The following is a 19286-nucleotide window of genomic DNA, read 5'->3' on the forward strand; positions in this document are numbered from 1 at the left end:
GCCTCTCCCTGCAGCCACTGGGCAGCTTGTTAACCGCCCTGGAGCCCTCTCCGAGCCCTGGGCCAAAGGGAAACAATAAAGCTTTCTGCAGCAAAAAAAAAAAAGATAACCAACAAGGACCTACTGTATAGCACAGGGTACTATATTCAATATCTTGTAATAAATTATAACGGAAAAAAATGTTTAAAGGAATATTTCTATCCAAAAAAGAATATATATGTATATATGCATATATATGTATATCAGAATCACTTTGCTGTACACCTGAAACTAACACAATATTGTAAATCAACTATACTTCAATAAAAAGGAAAAAAATTGGAACCAACCCAATGTCCTTCAACAGGAGAATGAAAAAATGTACTATGGCATCATCACCAGTGGGCTATCACACCAGCATTGACAACGAGTGACTAGACTACAGGTATCCATGTTTACAAATATAAAAAACAATGTCGAGGGGGCAAAAAGTTAGAGAAGCTTACACTGAAATGATATCATTTATCCTAAATGTGTTAACATACGCAGAACAATATCATGTTGTATCAGATACGTAGCAAAATAGGAAGGCATGCGTGGGAATGATAAACAGAAAATGCAAAATCTAATAACCTCAGGGGAGGGAGGGAGGAAAATGGATGGGGGGATACACAGAGGGCTTAGACTGCTTCTGTAAAGTTGTATAGTCTTCTAAGTTTATTAGTGAGGATAGGGAGCCGTTTACATGATTCCAAATAATTTTGGTATACAGAAATGGTTCAAAATAAAATTAAGAAAAGACTCCCTAGGACTTCCCTGGTGGCACAGTGGTTAAGAATCCACCTGCCAATGCAGGGGACACACGTTCAATCCGGGAAGATCCCACATGCCGCTGAGCAACTAAGCCCATGCGCTACAAATACTGAACTCGCGTGCCACAACTACTGAGCCCACGCGCCTAGAGCCTGCGCTCCACAACAAGAGAAGCCACCACAATGAGAAACCCGCGCACTGCAACAAAGAGTAACCCCTGCTCGCCACAACTAGAGAAAGCCCACCTGCAGCAACAAAGACCCAATGCAGCCAAAATAAAAAAGAAGAAAAAAGACTCCCTAGGTTTATCAGTCAAGATACAATAGGTTCTGCTGCAGTAACAAACAACCCCAAAGCTCAGTGGCTTTAATCAAACAAATGATAATTTTAAATGCTATATATCCAAGGAAGATGAGCATCAGTTTCTGGTCACTGTAGATACATACTCTGGAATTCAGGCTGATGGAAACTTCACTTCACCCAACAGATCCCCACACACAGAACAGCCTGGTTGGAAAGTGGTGAACAGCTTGCAGGCTCTTATCTTGTGCTGAAGTTGACACACATTGGTTTCACTTATAGTTCATTGGGCAAAGGGAATCACATGGCCACGTCTAACTGCAAAGGAAAATGCAATCTTAATCATGTTCCCATAAGGAGGAGAAACAGAGAATTTAGGAATGACCTTCATGTTTAGCATCTCCTACCCTGCCCTGCCAAGAAAACAACTTAAGGTTGTTCCAAAGATCTTGCATATCTCTTTCTTATTAGGTTTTACAACCCTCTACACTTTTGTACATGAGAAAATGCAGGCACAGTCGAGAGAAGTATGTTGACCTCTCCAAGGTCACGCAGCCAGGCCATGAAATTAACAGTTGGAGGGCTAAGGCCTCAGCCCTGTCCTTGGTGCTGCCGAAAACCGCCAGTCTTTGGGCTCTTTCCTCCAAAAGAGCATTTCCCGGGACTTCCCTGGCGGTCCGGTAGTTAAGACTCCGCACTTCCACTGCAGGGGGCACCAGTTCATCCCTGGTCGGCAACTAAGATGCCGCATGCCGTTGCGCGTGGCTGAAAAAAAGGCGTTTCCCAAACGTTACACCACACCACCTAAGGTCTTTTGCAAATAAATCCCAGTATCACCAGTGTTGCTGTTTGCTGAGTATCTTTCTGCAAACGGACTTTAAACACCTTACATTCATAAACTTTGCCTCACTGGGTTATCACAAGCCATGCAGAGGAGGTGACCACAAAAACGTGTAACATGAAAGGAGAACAAAGGTTATTCAATTCTGGTCAGTGTCAACTGACTGCCAGAGCTTACTCATATAGGTTAAAAAGAGAAATTCGAATTAGTTCGCAGCCACCCAGTAACCCACGCAGGCTGTCTCCTGCGGGAAGTGACAGGCAATTAGGAAGAAATTCATCACTTTCTCCCCGGGGAGGGGGAGACCCGGCTCCTGGGAAGCCCCGGCCCGTCCTCCAGTGCGCCTGCGCCAAGGCGCTGACGCCAACCCAGGCCACGCCCCCTCCCGGAGCGACCGCGGGCCTCGGGGGCGGGGCCTGGGCACAAGATGGCCGCTGCGCGCCCGGAGCCCCGGAGTCCGAGCTCAGCGGCCCCGGAGCCGAGATCCCCGGAGCCTCCGGACCTGGTGCGGGCGAGGAAGGGGCCTGGGCGGGGAGCTCGAGGCGGGAGGAGGGCGCAGGGGTGGGCGGGGCCAGGGCGGGGCTTAGGGCTGGGCGGGGAAGGTATTTCGTGCTCCGGCCCTGGGGGCGGTGCTTTCTCGGGGTGGGCGAGGGGTGGGGCTTAGCACGGAGCCTATGAGGGTGGAGGGGCGGGGCCTGAGTGGGGGTGGAGCCTGAGGAGGGCGTTGGGCGGAACATCTGAGCTGGTGATAGGTCCAGAGAGAGGAGTCCCGGGGATGAAGTTTGTCTAATTAGGGGGCGGAGCCTTCAGAGGGCGGGGCCTCAGAAATTCTAAGGTGGAAAGTTGGGAAGGTGACCCTGAAAGACAAAGGTGTGGGGTTATGGTTGGGGCATGCACGTTGGGGTGGGGGGATGATTCTGCAAGGGTCTGAGTGATGCGTCCTGATGCCCAGGAGAGGATTTGGGGGGAGAAATGACTGCTCCAGGTGACCTTGGAACCCCACTCAGGATGGGAGAGTATCTGAGGACAACCATTCATTCAACAGACATTTACTCAGCTCCTACTTGGGCTAGACAGATGGAGAGGTGAATGAGACACATAAGCTGTATTCTTTTGCAGCTTGCAGTTGGGTAGGGAAGAGAGACAATAGACAAGACTTATTGTGCTACGTTCTATAAAAAAGAGTGAGCTGATAGAGTTGGGGGGTAGGGAAGCTAAATTTAGAAGAGAGAAGTCAGCTGTGTGCCGGCTTATATTTACACTAGGGTCAGAGAGATAAGCGGGAGCCAGATCATGATGGGTAGTAGATGGCGTTTTTGGATTTTAAGAGCAGTTGGAATCATGGGAGGGTTTTGAGTGGGAAAATGACTGCTGTCTGATTTCCGTTTTCAAAAGGTCATTCGGGCTGCTTTGGGGAGGTGGGTTATAAGGGAGCAGGCGTAGGAACAGAGTCATTCAGAGGGTCAGGGGACTTGGCAAGAAATGATTGGCTTAATTGTAAGTGGGGTGGAGGAGAGAAATGGCTGGATCTGTGATATATTTTGGACAGGAGGGGAAGTCTTGGTGGTCATACGGCAGAATCTCAGAGGAAGGAGAGCCGAATCTAGAAATTAAGGGGCTCAGTATGTTGCAGAGTGTGTTTTAGTAAGTGTGTTTAATACGTGTGTTTAATAAGGCGTAGTGGGGAGGCCTTGAGGCAGAGTCCACAGGCTCCTTGTTTCTCCCCCCCCCCCCCGCTTCACCCAGGTCCTGGTGCCTGATGATAGCCGCCCGGCCACCCCCCCGAGTGACCTCATCGAGATCCAGGTGGTGAAGGTGACGGACACCACGCTGGTACCTGAGCCCCCGGAGCCAGGTTCTCTCCACTGTGCCTTGTGCCCAGCTGTCTTCCGGCTGGTCTCCGAGCTGCTGTTCCACGAACACGGCCACCTGGCGGGGGCTGAGGGTGGTGGGCAGGGTGGGGACCCAAGCCGGTGTCATGTGTGTGGCCACAGCTGTCCAGGCCCCGCCAGCCTCCGTGCCCACTACAGCCTGCACACGGGAGAGCGGCCCTACCGCTGCCCGCTCTGCCCCCGGGCCTTCAAGGCCCTGGCACCTCTGCTGCGGCACCAGCACCGACACGGGGTGGAGCCGGGGACCTCTCAAAGGCCTCCGGAGGCGGCGGCGGCTCAAGAACAGCGGCCCGGGGTGCCCCAGGAGAGGTCGGAGGTGGTGATGGCTGCGGCGGCCGCAGGCGCGGCGGTGGGGAAGCCTTTCGCCTGCAGGTTCTGCGCCAAGCCGTTCCGCCGCTCCTCAGACATGCGAGACCACGAGCGGGTGCACACGGGCGAGCGGCCCTACCACTGCGGCGTGTGCGGCAAGGGCTTCACCCAGTCCTCGGTGCTCAGCGGCCACGCCCGCATCCACACTGGCGAGCGCCCCTTCCGCTGCACCCTCTGCGATCGCACTTTCAACAACTCCTCCAACTTCCGAAAGCATCAGCGCACCCACTTCCACGGGCCGGGACCGGGGTTGGGAGACTCTGGAAGCCAGCTGGCATCGGGGGCCGACGGGTCAGGGAGTGGGTGTGGGGCAGGAAACACTCTGGAAGAGGGACGTGGGGAGACCGCCAAAGCGAAGGTGGAGATCGACCAGTAGTCTGGGAGAGCAGGAACGTGGGAGGTAGGCGGCAGGTTGCAGGGGAGGGGTGGGTGGGATACGGAGGCAGGGGAGGAAGGGGAGAGGTTGGGGGAGAGGTGACGTAAGAGCCCACGGAGATGGCAACGAGCGGCCAGGGTGGGTGAGCAGAGGGAGAAGTGGGCTCAGGACGCTCACAAGCCACCCAGCACCCGCATGAGATTCAGAGGAAGGCACAGAGGCAGCCCTGTGGATGCCCAGCAAATGCAAGGAACACGGGCTCGATTTCATTGCCCCGTTTGCCCCCCTGATGGGTTGTCCTCGCGCAAGACACAGCTTGCGGCAGCAGAGCTGAGCACTGCAGAGGGGGGACCAGGATGGAACATTTTGCCTACCTCACTGGATTGCACTGACCATGGGATGCCTACCCGTCCTCAGGCAGAAGATGCCCACCGGGTCCTCCATAAAGAGACTGGGACCCCATCACCTCAAAGCCAGAGGGTCCCCAAGTCATAGCCAGGAGCGCTCAGGTCGCAAGGATGGAAGCCTGACCGTAAGAATTTTGACTGCAGGAGCTACCAGCCCTGCTCCCATGTGGTCCCTCCCTAAGCCACCCAGACTCCTCTTCCAAGGCAACTGAAAACCCAGACCACGAACAGTCACCTAACATCCCCCTCCTAAAGCTTCAGGCTCAGAGCCCATGGTCCCCCAGGTCTACACAGTAGCCTCAAGTTTCTCTAACTACCTTCACTCCCAATTTGAAGCAAACCGCTTACAGCTTGGTCCCAAGCTATGCCAAGGAATGGTTGGTGGGTGGCAGTGTGGTGACCTGGCTGGTGTCTGGCGGCTGGGGAACAGGAGTTGGGTCACTGGGGGGTTGGGCAGAGGAGGAGCTGCAGGTGGGAAGCCTCCAGTTCTGTTCCCATTAAAGGACTTTATGAAGGGTTTTCTCTATGTTGGTCTTGTGTTCCAGGGCTGGGGGTAGAAGGGCCACACTGTGGTCCTGGCCCCAGCAGTGAGTTGCAACTCTCTCCAAACCTCTGTTTCCTCATCTTCAGAATGGGGTGGACAGCGTCTGGCTATTCAAAGAAGCTATGTCGTTCAGCTATGGGATTGGGGGTCAGGGAAGTTTGGCAAAACGAAGGGACTCCCGTGTCAGGATACTAAAGGTGGGAGAGCCCTGGATTTGCACCCCTTCCCCTTCACCCAACACCCCCATAAGCTGTCCCACAGACAACTCATAAGGGGAACAGAATTCAGTTTTTACCAAGGAAACGCCCGTGTTTCCCATCACTGGCATCACCACCCAAGCTAGAAGCCTTGGCAGGTTCCTTGAGTCTTTTTCCTCCTTCATCCATTTATCTGACTCCCTATCAATTTCCCGCTGTTGAGCCAAATATCTTTGGAATCTGAATGCTTCATTTCATCATCACTACTCTTGTAGACCAAGCCGACAGTGGTCTCACACGTCCACGCCCTGCTCGCTTCATTCTCCATACTGTGGCCACGCGGATCCATCCTTCCAAAACTCAGACCCCAACCTTGTCACCAACCCACAGATCCTTGTGGCCGTGAGAAGGGATTCCAAACGTGAGTGCCTACAGGAACTGTGGCGGCAATGTAACCAAGTGAGGAAGGTGGCCGGGTTTGAGGGGAAACATCAGGACCAGCGAGGTGAGATAGGACCACTGACACTTGGGCTCAGCGTTGGGATTTGACAGTGCTGGGGAAATGGCAGCAAACTGGAGGATATATGCCACGTCCAAAGAGAGCAACGGCTACTTGGCCCCGGGGAGGATGCAGACTGTGTTGCTAGATCTTCCAAATTTTTCAGAAGTTCCATTAGTTCGTATTATGTAAAATCTCTTGATTTTCAAATGTTGGCAGATAACTCAGCCTTTTTTTTTTTTAATGTATGGGCTAAACCAAATGTGTCAGTGTCTTATATCCAGCAGCTGCTAGCTGCCAGCCCCGGGCCTACAAGATCACCCAAGCTCCGCTATTGGGAATTCATGGCCCTTCGGTATCCAGCCTCCTACCGCCAGCCTCTCAAGCCGTACCAATCTATTTGAAATTCTCTGGAAGAGCTGGGTTGAGTTAGACACACAAAACCCTCCACCTGGAATTCTTTGCCCACTTTACCTGGCAAGCTCCTGTGGCTCTGTTGTCCTTCGGGCATCCTCCTCCTCCTCCTGCAGGAAGCTTGGTTAGTCCCCTAGTCTGATAAAGTGACTCTTCCATGCTCTCAGCCCCCGGTGAAACTTCCATGTCCTTTATATTATGGTGGTCCACATCCATGTGACTTCTGAGCCCTGGTACGAGGTCTGTCGCCTGCTGGATCTCCAGCCTTAGAGCATGGTGGCCACACTGCCGCTCTCTCGTGGGTCAAACCGGACTCACCCAGGCAGTGCCCGCTGAGCCGGCTTTGTCTTCAGGTTTCAGTATTGAGGGTCCCCGGACTGTAGTCCCAGTGTTACCACGAACTTCTTAGGGATCTTTGGGGCCTCTTTCTTCTCTACGAGCTCAGCATCCTCTTCCGACAAGGATAACTAAATGAACCTTGCAGGTCATATATTTCACTGTTCCAAGAACCAAAATGAGGGCTGTGAAAGGGCTTTTGAAGTTCCCCTAAGTCACCCTGGAGGGAGAGGTTACTATGAGCGAGCTGTATAATAAACACGCATCTGCACAAGGCTGGAACACAGTAATGGTTTACCGGTTCTTTTCCATCTCACTCGAGGGCAAGGAACACGTCCAATTCATGTTTCCCCAGAGTCCATCGAAGGACCCGGCAGACAGGGGCCTTGGGGCAATGTTGGCTGAGTGAACAAATGCCAAAAGCTTCTTGAAGGGGAAGGAGTATAGGCACATCGTCAGTTCCCGAAAGCAGCGACTTACCTGTTTTGTTCATCTCCCATTTGCCCGACTGGAAGCCTAGAGCCTGGATATGGTGAACCCTTGGTAACTACCAGCTGAAGGAGGAAAAGCAGAGAGAGTGAGGGTGAGGCAGGAGGTGTCAGGAAATCAAAATCCCAGGGAACAAAACTTCTCAACCTTCGGTTTGTCAGTGCTTAATCCCCTCCCCCTGGGAGGGAAGAAAGGACTCCAGCGGCCCTGTTGATAAGATTTATTATTCTCCGCTCTGTACAAGCCGCGTCTGCCACCCGCCCCCCACCCCCACAAACCAAGAGCACCCAGTCCCCCCTGTGCCCTCCCAAACTGCTTGTACTCCACTGTCCGGCCAGATTCCAAAGGAAGGGGGAGGGGCTGTTCAGGCCCATCTCCACCAAGCTGATTGGGGGACTGAACAGCTGCTGGGGCAGGGGACTGATGAGGGTTACAAAACGGGGTTGGACGGAGGATCAAGTTCAGCGTCTGATAGGAGGAGAAGGGGGCCAGAGAGGTCCAGATGGGAGTGGTTCAGTCTTGCGTTTGCATGACATGGGCCTTGAAGGAGGCTAGTCTGTCTGAAGTTCCGAAGGATGGATGGGACAAAGAGAGGAGGGGAAGGAGTCCGATCAGCCTCCCGAAGGGGCGAGTCCGGAAAAGGACACCTGATTGGAGTGGCAGATGGGAAGCACACCCCCGCCCTGGTCAGGCATCCTTCCCGGGCAAGGTGCCCGTCCCTGCTCCAGGCCCCCCGAGGCCCTCGGCCTTGTGGGCCAGGCGGTGTTTCTTGAGGCCATAGGTGTTGGCGAAACCCTCACCGCAGGAGGAGCAGCGGAAGGGCCGGCCGCCCTGGTGAGCCGCCAGGTGCTTACGGAAGTAGCCAGGATCCTTGAAGGCCTTGAGGCAGGCGGGACAGCGGAGCTCGGGCCGCGGCGGCTCGTGTGCGCGCTGGTGGCGCAGCACGGAGCTCAGGTAGAAGAAGCCCTTGCCGCAGTGCTCGCAGCGGTAGGCGCGCTCGCCCAGGTGCAGCCGCTGGTGCTCCAGCAGGTTGGAGCGGTAGCGGAAGGTCTTGCCGCAGGCGCCGCAGCGCTGGGGCCGGGCCACCGCGTGCAGCCGCCGATGCTCCGCCAGGCTGGACGACTGCGCGAAGCGCTTGGCGCACACGCCGCACTTGAAGGCCCGCTCGCCCGTGTGCACCACGCGGTGCTGCCGCAGGTACCAGGAGCGCAGGAAGCCTCGGCCACACACGCCGCACCGGTAGGGCCGTTGCTCCGTGTGGCAGCGCTGGTGGCGCATCAGCAGGGCCGCCTCCCAGAAGCGCTTGCCGCACACCGGGCAGCGGAAGCCCCGCTTCTGCCGGTGGCTGCGGCGATGCAGGAGCAGGTCGTAGGCACCCGCGAAGCTCTGGCCGCAGAGGCCGCAGCCCAGGGTCCGCCGCACCAGGTGCACGTACTTGTGAGTCACGAGGCCCAGGAAGTGCTTGAAGCTCTGGCCGCACGTGGCACAACTGAAGCGCTCGGGGCCCGCACCAGCAGCCCCGCCGCCCCCGGCCACCGCCGCCCCACTCGCATCGTCACCCCCAGACACCCCTGCCAGCGCCGCCACGGCCGCCCCCACCTCCCCGGCCAGCCCGTTGTCCAGCACGTTGGCCGCATCGGTGCTGCTGGAGCCATCCGAGGGCTGGGGGCCGCCGGGCGCGGGCGGGAGCAGGCGCTCGGGAGCAGCCTGGTGGACCAGCTTGTGCCACATAAGGTTCTCAATGAAGCCGAACGTCTTGCCGCAGGCGTCGCAGCCGTACGGCTTCTCCGCCATGTGCGCCTCCTTGTGGCTCATGACGTGGAAGAGGTCCGGGAAGTGCTCGCCGCAGTCCGAGCAGGCATAGCTCAGTCCATCGGCGGCGCCCCCGGACGTGGCCGAAGCGCCCGGGCCACAGGACCCCGTCGCGCCCTGGCTGGCGGGGAGGCCAGCGGCCCCGGCCAGGGCGCAGGGCAGCTGGAGCCGGTGCACCTGGCGGTGGCGGGTGAGGCTCTGCGGGTAGCCGAAGACCTTGCCGCACAGCTCGCACTTGTAGGGCCGCTCGCGGGTGTGCACCACGTGGTGCTTACTCAAGTGGAAGGACTCGCGGAAGCGCTTCCCGCACACCGGGCACTGGTGTGGCTTCTCGCCCGTGTGGATGCGCTCGTGGCGCTTCAGCGTCTCGCGGCGCCCGAAGCCGCGCCCGCAGATGCCGCAGCAGAACGTCTTGCCGGGGACGCTGGCGCCCGAGGCTCCAGCCCCGCTGGTACCGGCCCCGCCGAGCAGCAGCGGGTGAGCGCCCAGGAGCGGGACGGGCACGGCGCCGTACACCACCGCCGCCGCGGCCGCCGCCGCCTTCTCGCTGTCTGTGGCCGGGGGGTCGGGGGGTAGGAGGTAGGGTCCCGAGGGGAAGGTGGGCGGGGGCTGCGGGACAGAGGCCGTCGCGTCCTTGGGCGCGTCGGGGGCCGCGGGCGGGGCGTGGGCAGCCTTGTGCCGCAGCAGGCTCTGGGGCGCCGAGTAGGACTTGCCGCACAGGTCGCAGGGGTACACGGGCCTCGGCCCCGCCGCGCCCGCGCCCGCGTGGGCCGCCTGGTGCTTGAGCAGGTAAGCAGCGTCGCGGAAGGCCTTCCCGCAGATGCCGCAGGGCAGGCGCAGCAGGTCGGCGGAGTGCGTCTTCACGTGCCGCTTGAGGCTCTCCCTGCGGTTGAAGCTCTTGCTGCACACGGAGCACGAGAAGGGCTTCTCGCCCGTGTGGATGATCTGGTGCTGGTGCAGGTGGCTGGGCTTCTTGAACACCTTCCAGCAGAGCGTGCAGGCGAACGGGCCGTCGCCACCCCCTGTCGCCGCCGCCGCCGGAGGGGGTACCCCCAGACCCGCAGGGGCGGCGGGGGTCGCGTTGCCGTCGGCGGGGGCGGCGGGCGTGGCCGGGGGTCCGGAGGACGCCGAGGTGGGGGCGGCGGCGGCGGCGGGCGCGGGCAGGCCCAGCGGTGGGAGTGGGGCGCCTGGCTGCTGCGGGCCCCCCGCGGCCGGCGGCACGTCCTTGTGGCAGCGGCGGTGGCGGATGAGGCTGGAGACGTGGTTGTAGGTGCGGCCGCAGACGCCGCACTCGTATGGCCTCTCCCCCGAGTGCACCAGCATGTGCTGGACCAGGTGCGAGGACTGCTTGAAGGACTTCTGGCACACGCCGCAGGGGAAGCGCCGCTCCATCAGGTACTTCAGCCTCCGGAAGTAGCCCTTGTCGTCCTTGGCTGGATCGCAGGCCGCCCCCGCGGTGGGGCCCGGCGGCGTCTGCGAGGGCGCGGGGAGCGGCCCGGGCGTCCCCGTGGGGGCAGCTAGCCCCGGCGTCGCCCCCGGCCCGGTTGCCGGCCCTCCGCGCTTCAGGTTCCCGAACAGGTGCTGGTGTCCCGAGAGGTCGACGATGCCCCACTGCGGGGCCGGGAAGGCGGCATCGAAGAGCGGAGGAGGGGGCGCCCCGAAGGCGGGCGGCAGGGGCGGGTCGGGCTTCTTGGCTTGGGAGGACGACGACGAAGAGGACGACGAGGACGACGAGGATGAGGAGGGCACCTCGGCCTTGGGTTTGAAGGTGGACTGGGGCGGGTAGTCGTACTGCGGGGGTGGCGGCTGGGGCGGCGGCTGCGGCGGGGGCCCGGGGGCGCAGGGCAGCGCCGCCACTGCCTTGGCGTGCTCCCCGTACAGTTCCATGGGCTCAAAGCGCTGGTGGTTGAGGAACTCCAGGAAGTCGAAGGGGTAGCTCTGGAAGTGAACCCCGTCCTCGCCCCCTAGGCCGCTGCTCCCGCCGCCCCCGGCGCCGCTGCCCGCTGCGTTGGCCTCCATCCTGAGCGGGTGGGAGATGGGGGACCCTGCAGAGAGGAGGACGGGGCTGAGGAGGCAGGGCCTCCCGCGGGGTCCCCCAGCTGCGGGCACTGGAAGACGCACACCCACCGGCTCGAGATCCGCTCCCTCCTCGTCCGGCCTTGCTCACCCGTCCCTCTGTCCTTCCACCCCACAGGCCAGCCTTCCTCTTGGCTCCGCTGGCCCCACTGACCTCTCCCCCATGGCCTGTCCCTTTTCTGAGTCCTCTTCGCTCCTCGTCTCCCTGCTGTTTCTCGGATGCCTTCTCTCTCTCCCCTTTTTTCTAGGCTTCTCACACATCTCTATCCACCCTGCAGACCCTGCAGGCCCCCACTTCCTCTCCTCAGATTCTAGTTCTTCCAGCATCCCTGGCTTCTGCTCTTTCTCCCTTGTGCACTCTCTCAGGCCTCCACTCTGGGTCTGCCCAGGCCCTCTGCTCTGTAGCCCCCTCACCCCCAACACACACACACTATCCCCAGCCCCCTGCTCTCAATCCCCTCAGGTTTTGCCTTTGTCAAATGATAAGTTTCCATCAGAGCGGTTAAGAGGGTGGCCTCTGGAGCCAGAATGCCAGATCTGAACCTAAGCCCTGCCATTCTCCAGCTGTGTGACCAAGGACAAGCTCCTCTCTGTGCTTGGATTTCCTCACCTACACATCCCTACCTCACAGGGCTGCTGTGAGGACCCAGCAAGCTATGTGTGTCAGTGGGTGCTTCCCGGCACACTGGACGGGACTCTAGTTATCACTCCCACTGCTAGGAGCACAAAGAGAAAGTCAGGACACACGAGGACAGCTGGAATGAAGCCAGTGTGGGGAGGGGGCATTCTTTTACTATTCTTACTAGGTAGGAAAGAGACTTTGCTTGCCTGGGGAGAACAACTCACAGCAGCGCAGCTGGGCAGCCTGACACAGCAGGAAACACGTGGGCCCTGGCCCTGGGTTCAAGTCCCGTCTCCTTCCTGACCCATACCCTCTCCACTTCTACAAGGGGGCGGTGACCCCCAGAAGGCAGGGGGGCTTAAGGGGGCTGAAATAGGAGGTAAGGAAACAGCCATTGGCAGAGCTCATTCAGCCCCTGGAGCTATCTGTACCTTCAGTGACATCGCACACCTAGGAGGAGCCTGACCGCAGATGCTCCGGGAGTGTGGGTTCCTGTCCTTGCCCCCGGGGGAGCGGGGTTCCTGCCCTGTCCAGGGTGGCAGTTACTCTCTGGGCACCTCCTTTACAGGACTTCCCACTGCAGGCTGCAGCTGTCCATGCCTGCCTGCCCACCCCCCAACCTCGTCTCCTGCGACTGATCTGAGCCTCAGACCCGCCAGGGACTTCGGGCAACGCCTCCACTAAGCGGGTGGAAGGCCAGTGGGAGAAGGGCCCGCAAGGTCTGCCACGGTTCTTGGCCGCCATCCCCCTTCGCTGGCTCTGCGCCCAGCCCACCACAGGGGGGCAGTGGGGTCTACCAACGCCAGGGCCCATCAACCCCCAACCATCTGGCTGACTGTCTCCCCAGACAGGTGAAAGGTGAGTGTCTCTTCCACACCTGCCCGGAGGTCAGTATTTTTAGCCTCCAGCTCTGGGTGTCCCTGGATGAGACTCAACATCCTATGGCCTTCACACTTCCCTAGTTAAGCTGATCTCCGGAAGCAGCAGAGGAGTGCCTGGGTGCTTGTGGAAGCCTGTGGGCAGAACCTGAGTCTGGGAGACGGTACTGGGCTGGGCTGGGGGACAGAGAGAAAGTACATGGAGGAAGGGTGCAGGGAGTAGGGGAGCAGTTAGAGTGCTACGGTGGGGGCATGGGAGGAGGGGGTCCCAGGAAGGAAGCCCCACCCTGGCTCGCCTCCATCAGAGCACATGTTAACAGCTAGCTCTGCTGGGGCATTTCCCACAGGCCAGCACCCTTCCAAGCAGGTCACGCACACTAACTCACTGAATCCCCATCACAGTTCTATGAGACTGACACGGGGACTGTTGTTATCCCCATTTGACAAAACAGAGGCACAGAGAGGGCAAGTGACTTGGCCAAGGTCACAGAGCAAGTTTGTGGCTGGACCCCACCACTACCACCACCACCACCACACACACATACAGGATTGTTCCCTGAGGAGGACGAAGGGGAGGGTGGAACTATGGGGACAGGAGCCTCATTTGTGGGTGCTCTCTGCATTATGAGGGGCATTCATAGAAGGGGCCAAGTGGCTGGGGGAGGTATTTACCATCCTGAACAGATGGAGAAGTGATGTGGTGAGGCCGTTCCCTCTTGCCTGGAACATTCTTCCCCAGACCTCAAGGCTCCCTCCCGTGCCTCCTTCAGGTCTCTGCTCAGATGTTATCTCCAAGAGAGGGAATACCTCTAACCCCACCACTCACCAGCCCCTCATCCTGCTGCATTTTTTTCACCACAGTCATTGCCACCAACTTATTGCATATATTTCCTTTGCTGTGTATTTACTGTCTGGCCTCCTCACCTAAGACAGTGAAGACTTGGCCTGTCTTGCTCACCACTGGGCCCCTAGCACAGCACCTGGCACAGTGTGGGTACTTGATAAATATTTGCTGAAATGTGGGAATTAAACAGCGCCCTCCCAAATCACCAGGGGGTCTACAATGAAATCACAAGGAAAATTAGATGAACAAGAAATGGAAAAGCAAAATACCAAAACAGGCGATGCAGCTAAAGCTGTGCTCAGAGATAAATTTATAGCTGTAAGTGTCTACTGATACATATTTGTTGAATGAGTGACGGGATGAGACTATGCTGACCAGAACTACCTGAGGGAGGAAGGGGGACATTTAGTGGAGATGGAGCTAACATTGGCAGGGTGTTCCCAGGAGAATGAATTCTGGTGGAAGTGAGGTTACGAAGAGGGCCCCAAGGGCAGGTGGGCAGATGCTGAAGGACTGCTGCTGGGAGAGGCACAGTGGGTGTTACTGGGGGACACAACTGCTCAGGCTCACAACTATTTCCAATGGTAAATGAGAGACATTTCCTTTCTCAGGGGACCCAAGCCTCAAACTGCTATCTTTCTAAGGGGAGACGTGCCATGGATTTCATGCACAGAGTGGTGCAATGGGGGGAACCCCTCCCAAGGGGCCGGAGTCCCACAGCAACCGCAATCACAATCATGACAACTCGTGTTTATTGTTTGACCAGTTTCACATGTACCATCACCTTGATGCCTCATAATAGTGCTGTACCATTACTGGACCCATTTTATACGTAGGGAAACTGAGGAGAAGTGGGGGTCATTTCCCTAAGGTCATGTGGCCAGTGGAGGGGAAAGCAAGTATTAGATTCCAGGTCTCTCTGATGCCAGGACCTGTGGGCCATTCTGGTACAACAAAGCTGCCTTGTGATGAAACTCTATGTCTGTAATAACAATAGCAGTAACATATAATAACATGTAACACTGAACCAAGTGCTTTTTACATGTCCAGTACCCTCCTAGATCCTTTACATGTGTCGACTCAATGAATCTTCCCAATAACCCTAGAAGATGGTTAGGATTATTAACCCCATTTTACAGAGGAAGAGACTGAAGGCCAGAGAGGTCAATTAATCTCCTAAAGTCATACCACTAACAAGTGGCAAGGCCAGGAGTTGAAGGCAAGCAGTGGGGTTCCAGAGTACACGCTGTTACCCTTACAACATCCTATCTTTCCTTTTTTGGACGCACTGCGTGGCTTGTGGGATCTTAGCTCCAGCCAGGGATCGAACCCGGGCCCACAGCAGTGGAGTCCTAACCACTGGACCGCCAGGGAATTCCCATGCTGTCTTCGCGTATTTCTCTCTCCAAAATAAAGGAAAGCCCTCTCTCCACCTTATACTGGAAAGATACTTTGCCCCATCCACTTCCCTGGCACTCAGCCCCAGGACTAGCGACTGGCATTTACTGAATGCTAACAAGCACCGCACTAGGTGTCTTATGTGGCTTGTCTCAAGCAGACCTCACAACAGACTCATGAGGTAAGCATTACTACTGTTCACATTTAGTAGACAGGAGGACTAAGGCCAAACCATGTCACTGTCACTCCTCCACTCAAAACCCTTAGTGACACCATCTTAAAGCGCGTCAGAGATGACCTCCACAGCTCCAGCAGCTTCCTGGCTGCTCCACCAACGTGCCAGCTCTATTCCTGCCCCAGGGCCTTTGCACTGGCTGTTGCTTCTGCCTGGAAGGCTCTCGCTCCCTCACCTCCTCCACGTCTTTGCTCAGATGCTGTCTTCTCAGTGAGGTGCTCCAAGACCACTGTAACCTGTCACTCAAACCAACATTCCTGCTCACCCCAGCCTCCTTCCTTTCTCTCCTTTCCTGTCAGCATGATCTGACAAACCATATGGTCTGTTTGTCTGTCTTCTTGCTGTTGGGCTCCCACTCTAGGAGGCGGGGTCCAAGCAGTCAAGATTTTGTACCTGTTTTGTTCACTGCTCTATCCCCAGGACCTAGAACAGGGCCTGTCTCAAGTATTTGTTAAATAAGTGAATGAATGAAGCCTGGGAAATAGGGAATAGTTTGCTCAGAGATACGACGGCTGGTGGGATCCAGGGCTCATCCTTGTAACCATTTCACTCTCGGGGGAGGGGAGCAGTAAGGCAGCCCCTGGTGGGCCACAGCTGTCCAAGAGAGGAGTTTACACACAGGTGTAACTTTCTGGTGTGTGGCTTTCTGGGGGTGGGTGACAAGAGAATCACAGGAATCTCTTGAAAGAGGCCTTCCTGCCATGCCCTCTGACACCACAGCCCCTGTAACTCTATGCCCTTATCCTACTGTATTTTCTTCACACAAACATTTGTAGTTTGCTTTTTAATTTTGTGCCCCATGAACTGGCATATACACTCCACCAAGACAGGGGATTTTGTCTGTTTTGTTCTCTGCTGCATCCCCAGTGTGTATAGGTGTTCATTAAACAGTTGTTGAACAAAGGAAAGAATGAACAAATGTAGAACATTCTGGGCTCTGTAGAGGTGACAAAGGCCAGGTGACTGATCACAATGCCCTCACTTCTAAGGCCCTATGAGTTCAAACCTTCTCTCCCCTCATTCTTCCCTTCAATTCCTCTGCTCCAACCTCACTGGCCTCCCCAGCCACCCCTCTGATCATCACGATCACGGCCACCTCAGGGCCTTTGCACGTGCTCTTCCTCTGCCTGGATGCCTGGAACAGTTCACCCACATCTTTACATGGCGAAGTTGCCTCTGCCAATTCAGGTTTCACCTCTGAAGTAGCTCATAAGACTCAGAAAACCCAGAAAACAGCATTGGTCTTGTTTGTTTGCTTGCTTTTGATCTGTCTCCTCAACTAGACTGTAAAGACCCACAAAACAAAAACTGTGTGTGTCTCTCTCTTTCATGGATGTACGTCCTAGACCTAGAACAGTGAATATTCATTCTGTAAAGAGCGAATGAATGAATGTCTAGGGAAAAAAGAAGTCATGCCCTAGTGGAGCTGGGAGTCTTCCTCAGGGAGTCCAGGAGAAGGGAGTGAGAAGTGGAAGGTCAGGATGAGAGCTGCCAGGGGCAGGGGAAGACAGCATCACGTAGGGCACTGCTCTGTGGGAACACGGCAGACAGGAGCTGACCCGGAGGAGGGTGGGGTGAGAGTGTTTCATGGGAGCCTGGGGCTAAACTGGCAGCTATTTCTACCTAAATGGGGAGAGGATGTGAGAGCACAACTCTAGACGGAGCTGTTTATGGGGGGGGCGGGTGAGGGGTGTCGGTGATTGAAAGGATTATTCTCAAGGGGAATTACTGGGGGGGAACTGGAGAAGGAAAGAAGGCATTCTTGGCCACTGACCAGAATGCAAAGTATTTTTACACTAATGAAGGGGGCGTTTTGGGGGGGGGGGCGCTGGCTAGGAGCTTTGGGGGCTGTTGTGTGTCGACAGAAATAATGGGAGACAGATCTGCCGCAAAGCACTAATGCCACACTCTTTGGAGGCAACCTACAGGGGATACTAAAGGGAGGGTTCACGGGCAGCTGCCCTGCATGGGGACGGGCAATGCCGGTGGCATTTTGGGGGCTGTCCTGGAGGAAGCAATGACGGGGTGGGGAGGGTATGTAGAAGAGATCCTATGAGAAAGCCTCAGTGGGGGGCCCTGGCAGCAGTTGGGGGCATCGCCACGAATGAGGGCGCTCTGGCAGCTGTCCTACATGGGGGCATTAATGGGGAGATATCTGGAGTAGTCTTTTGGGGGAGCAGTCACTGGGGGGCCCCTGGCGCGGGCTCGGCGGGAGAAGCAGTGATGGGAACGTTCTGGGGACCAGGGCGGGCCAGGGCGGGGCCCCCCGCCCACGTTGCCCCCGGGACCCCGGGCCACGCGCCCCGTCACTCACCGGCGCCGGGGTCTCCGCCGGGAGGAAGCCGAGGAGGCGGAGGAGGCGCCGCCGCTCCGGGGAGACCCGAGGGCCCGACCGGAAGTGCCGCCCCCTCCCCCTCCCCGGCAGCCCCGCGCCGCCCGCCTGCCCGCCCGCCCGGAAGCGGAAATCGCGCCCGTCTCCGCGGCGCCGGCGTGGAGCAGCGGAAAGAGGAGGCGGCGGCGGCGACCGGGAAGGGGAAGTGCGCCTGCGCGTTGGCACGAGACAGCGGGCGGGGGAAGACCCGGCCGCTTCCTGTGGGCGAGCTGAGCATAGTGCGCCTGCGTCCTGTGCGCCCGCCTCTTCTTAGGACACCGCCCACATCCTCCGGACATCCGGTTAAGCCACGCCCCTCATGTAAATTTCACATTTAGGCCCCGCCCTGATCCCAGAATCACGCCTATTTCAGATGTTAATTATAATAATCCCCACCCGTCGTCTCAGAATCCTTCCTCCTCGACCCAGCCCCGTGAAGTGTACCCTGTTCTTCCCCGCCTCCAATCCCCTAATCTCTAGAACTCCAGCTCTCCCTCATAAGCCCCTCCTCTCAGAGCTCCTTAGGCAGAACCACGCCCCTGCGTCTAAGCCACGCCCCTTCCGTCCATACCATTTAAGTCCCACCTCTCTCATGACTTTCATGCTAAATTAATTCTGCCTCGAACTTCCAAAGCGTTCTCTGAAGTCAGTGGGTCTCAAAGTATGGTTTGGAGACCAGCAGCATTGGCATCACCAGGGAATTTGTTAGAAATGTAAATTCTCAGATCCCCCTGCCTCTGACTTCCTGAATCAGAGACCCTGGGGGTAGGGCCTAAGGACCTGGGTTTTAAAATACCCTTCAGGTAATTCTGATGCAGGCTGAAGTTTCGAACCACAGCTTTACCACACCTTACACGGTCCCTCTCGTACACTCTCTGTAAACCTCGCCCCTAACTCGGCCCCACCTCAAGCAGCTAAGCCCGATTCTATTCAGCTCTTCCTCCTAAGCGCCCCCTCCCTCAGGGGCTTTCCTTCGTTACTCCTCTTAGGTACCCCCTTTTCTCCCCTTGGCCTGCATAGCAGTCATACCCACCGCTCAGCATCTTAACAGTTCAAGTCCTACCTCTCCTAACACCTTGCTCTCCTGCAGTTTCCCCTTGAAACCCCTCCCCTCAGATAAACGCTATCCATTCTCTAAATGCTCTCAATTTCTGCCCGTCAACCCTTACATCTCCTTAAGCCCCAAGCCGGCTCTCAGCCAGCCCTGCCCACAGTTCTCACCTAACTGCCCTACAAGCCTCGCCCCTCAGCCTCAGCCCCGCCTCATGAGTCCTTAGCCCCGCCCCTCCGGCCCTACCAAAGTGGTTACTCCCGCACACAACCCTCAACTCAGTGTTTCTCTGCAAACAGTGCCAGGACAGAGATGGGCCAAAGTGATGGCTGCAGAATTTCCGGGAATCTGGTTAGAACGGCGCCGGGGGTTGGCGGGGGACCTAGAGTCACGTTTGCACAGAAGGTTCAATGTTAAGAGTGGATCTTTAGAGGGAGTGCTTTGAGGTCCACTGGAGATGGGAGAAGCTTCAAAGTCTTCCCCCAAGCCAGTCTTTAGCGCCAAGCTAACGAGGCACATGACAAGGGGGTGGTGTAGCGGGGA

The 19286-nt window shown here is 57.2% G+C and overlaps 2 protein-coding genes across 3 annotated transcripts; one reads left to right on the forward strand and one right to left on the reverse strand.

The window, feature by feature from the left end:
- Window positions 1–2339: 2339 nt before the first annotated feature.
- Window positions 2340–5486, forward strand: ZNF784 (zinc finger protein 784). The gene is made up of 2 exons (XM_082676969.1): window positions 2340–2438; window positions 3680–5486. The coding sequence occupies exons 1-2, from the start codon at window positions 2361–2363 to the stop codon at window positions 4568–4570; spliced, it is 969 nt and encodes a 322-aa protein (XP_082533095.1). The 5' UTR covers window positions 2340–2360; the 3' UTR covers window positions 4571–5486.
- Window positions 5487–7980: 2494 nt separating this feature from the next.
- Window positions 7981–17736, reverse strand: ZNF865 (zinc finger protein 865). 2 transcript variants are annotated; one of them, XM_082677470.1, is made up of 2 exons: window positions 17636–17736; window positions 7981–11313 (listed from the first exon to the last, which is right to left on the reverse strand). In XM_082677470.1, the coding sequence occupies exon 2, from the start codon at window positions 11285–11287 to the stop codon at window positions 8144–8146; it is 3144 nt and encodes a 1047-aa protein (XP_082533596.1). In that variant the 5' UTR covers window positions 11288–11313; window positions 17636–17736; the 3' UTR covers window positions 7981–8143. The 2 variants fall into 2 exon arrangements, with proteins under 2 accessions (XP_082533596.1, XP_082533597.1); XM_082677471.1 differs by lacking the exon at window positions 17636–17736 and adding an exon at window positions 13517–13616.
- Window positions 17737–19286: the final 1550 nt, after the last annotated feature.

This window comes from Grampus griseus (assembly GCF_964374135.1).
Source record: "Grampus griseus genome assembly, chromosome: 19".
Classification (NCBI taxonomy): Eukaryota; Metazoa; Chordata; class Mammalia; order Artiodactyla; family Delphinidae; genus Grampus; species Grampus griseus.

Coding starts and splice junctions, on each gene's coding strand:
- ZNF865 (XM_082677470.1), bottom strand. CDS start 11,287: ATGGAGGCCAACGCAGCGGGCAGCGGCGCCGGGGGCGGCGGGAGCAGC.
- ZNF784 (XM_082676969.1), top strand. CDS start 2,361: ATGGCCGCTGCGCGCCCGGAGCCCCGGAGTCCGAGCTCAGCGGCCCCG. Junction 2,439..3,679: donor CCCCGGAGCCTCCGGACCTG/GTGCGGGCGAGG, acceptor CGCTTCACCCAG/GTCCTGGTGCCTGATGATAG.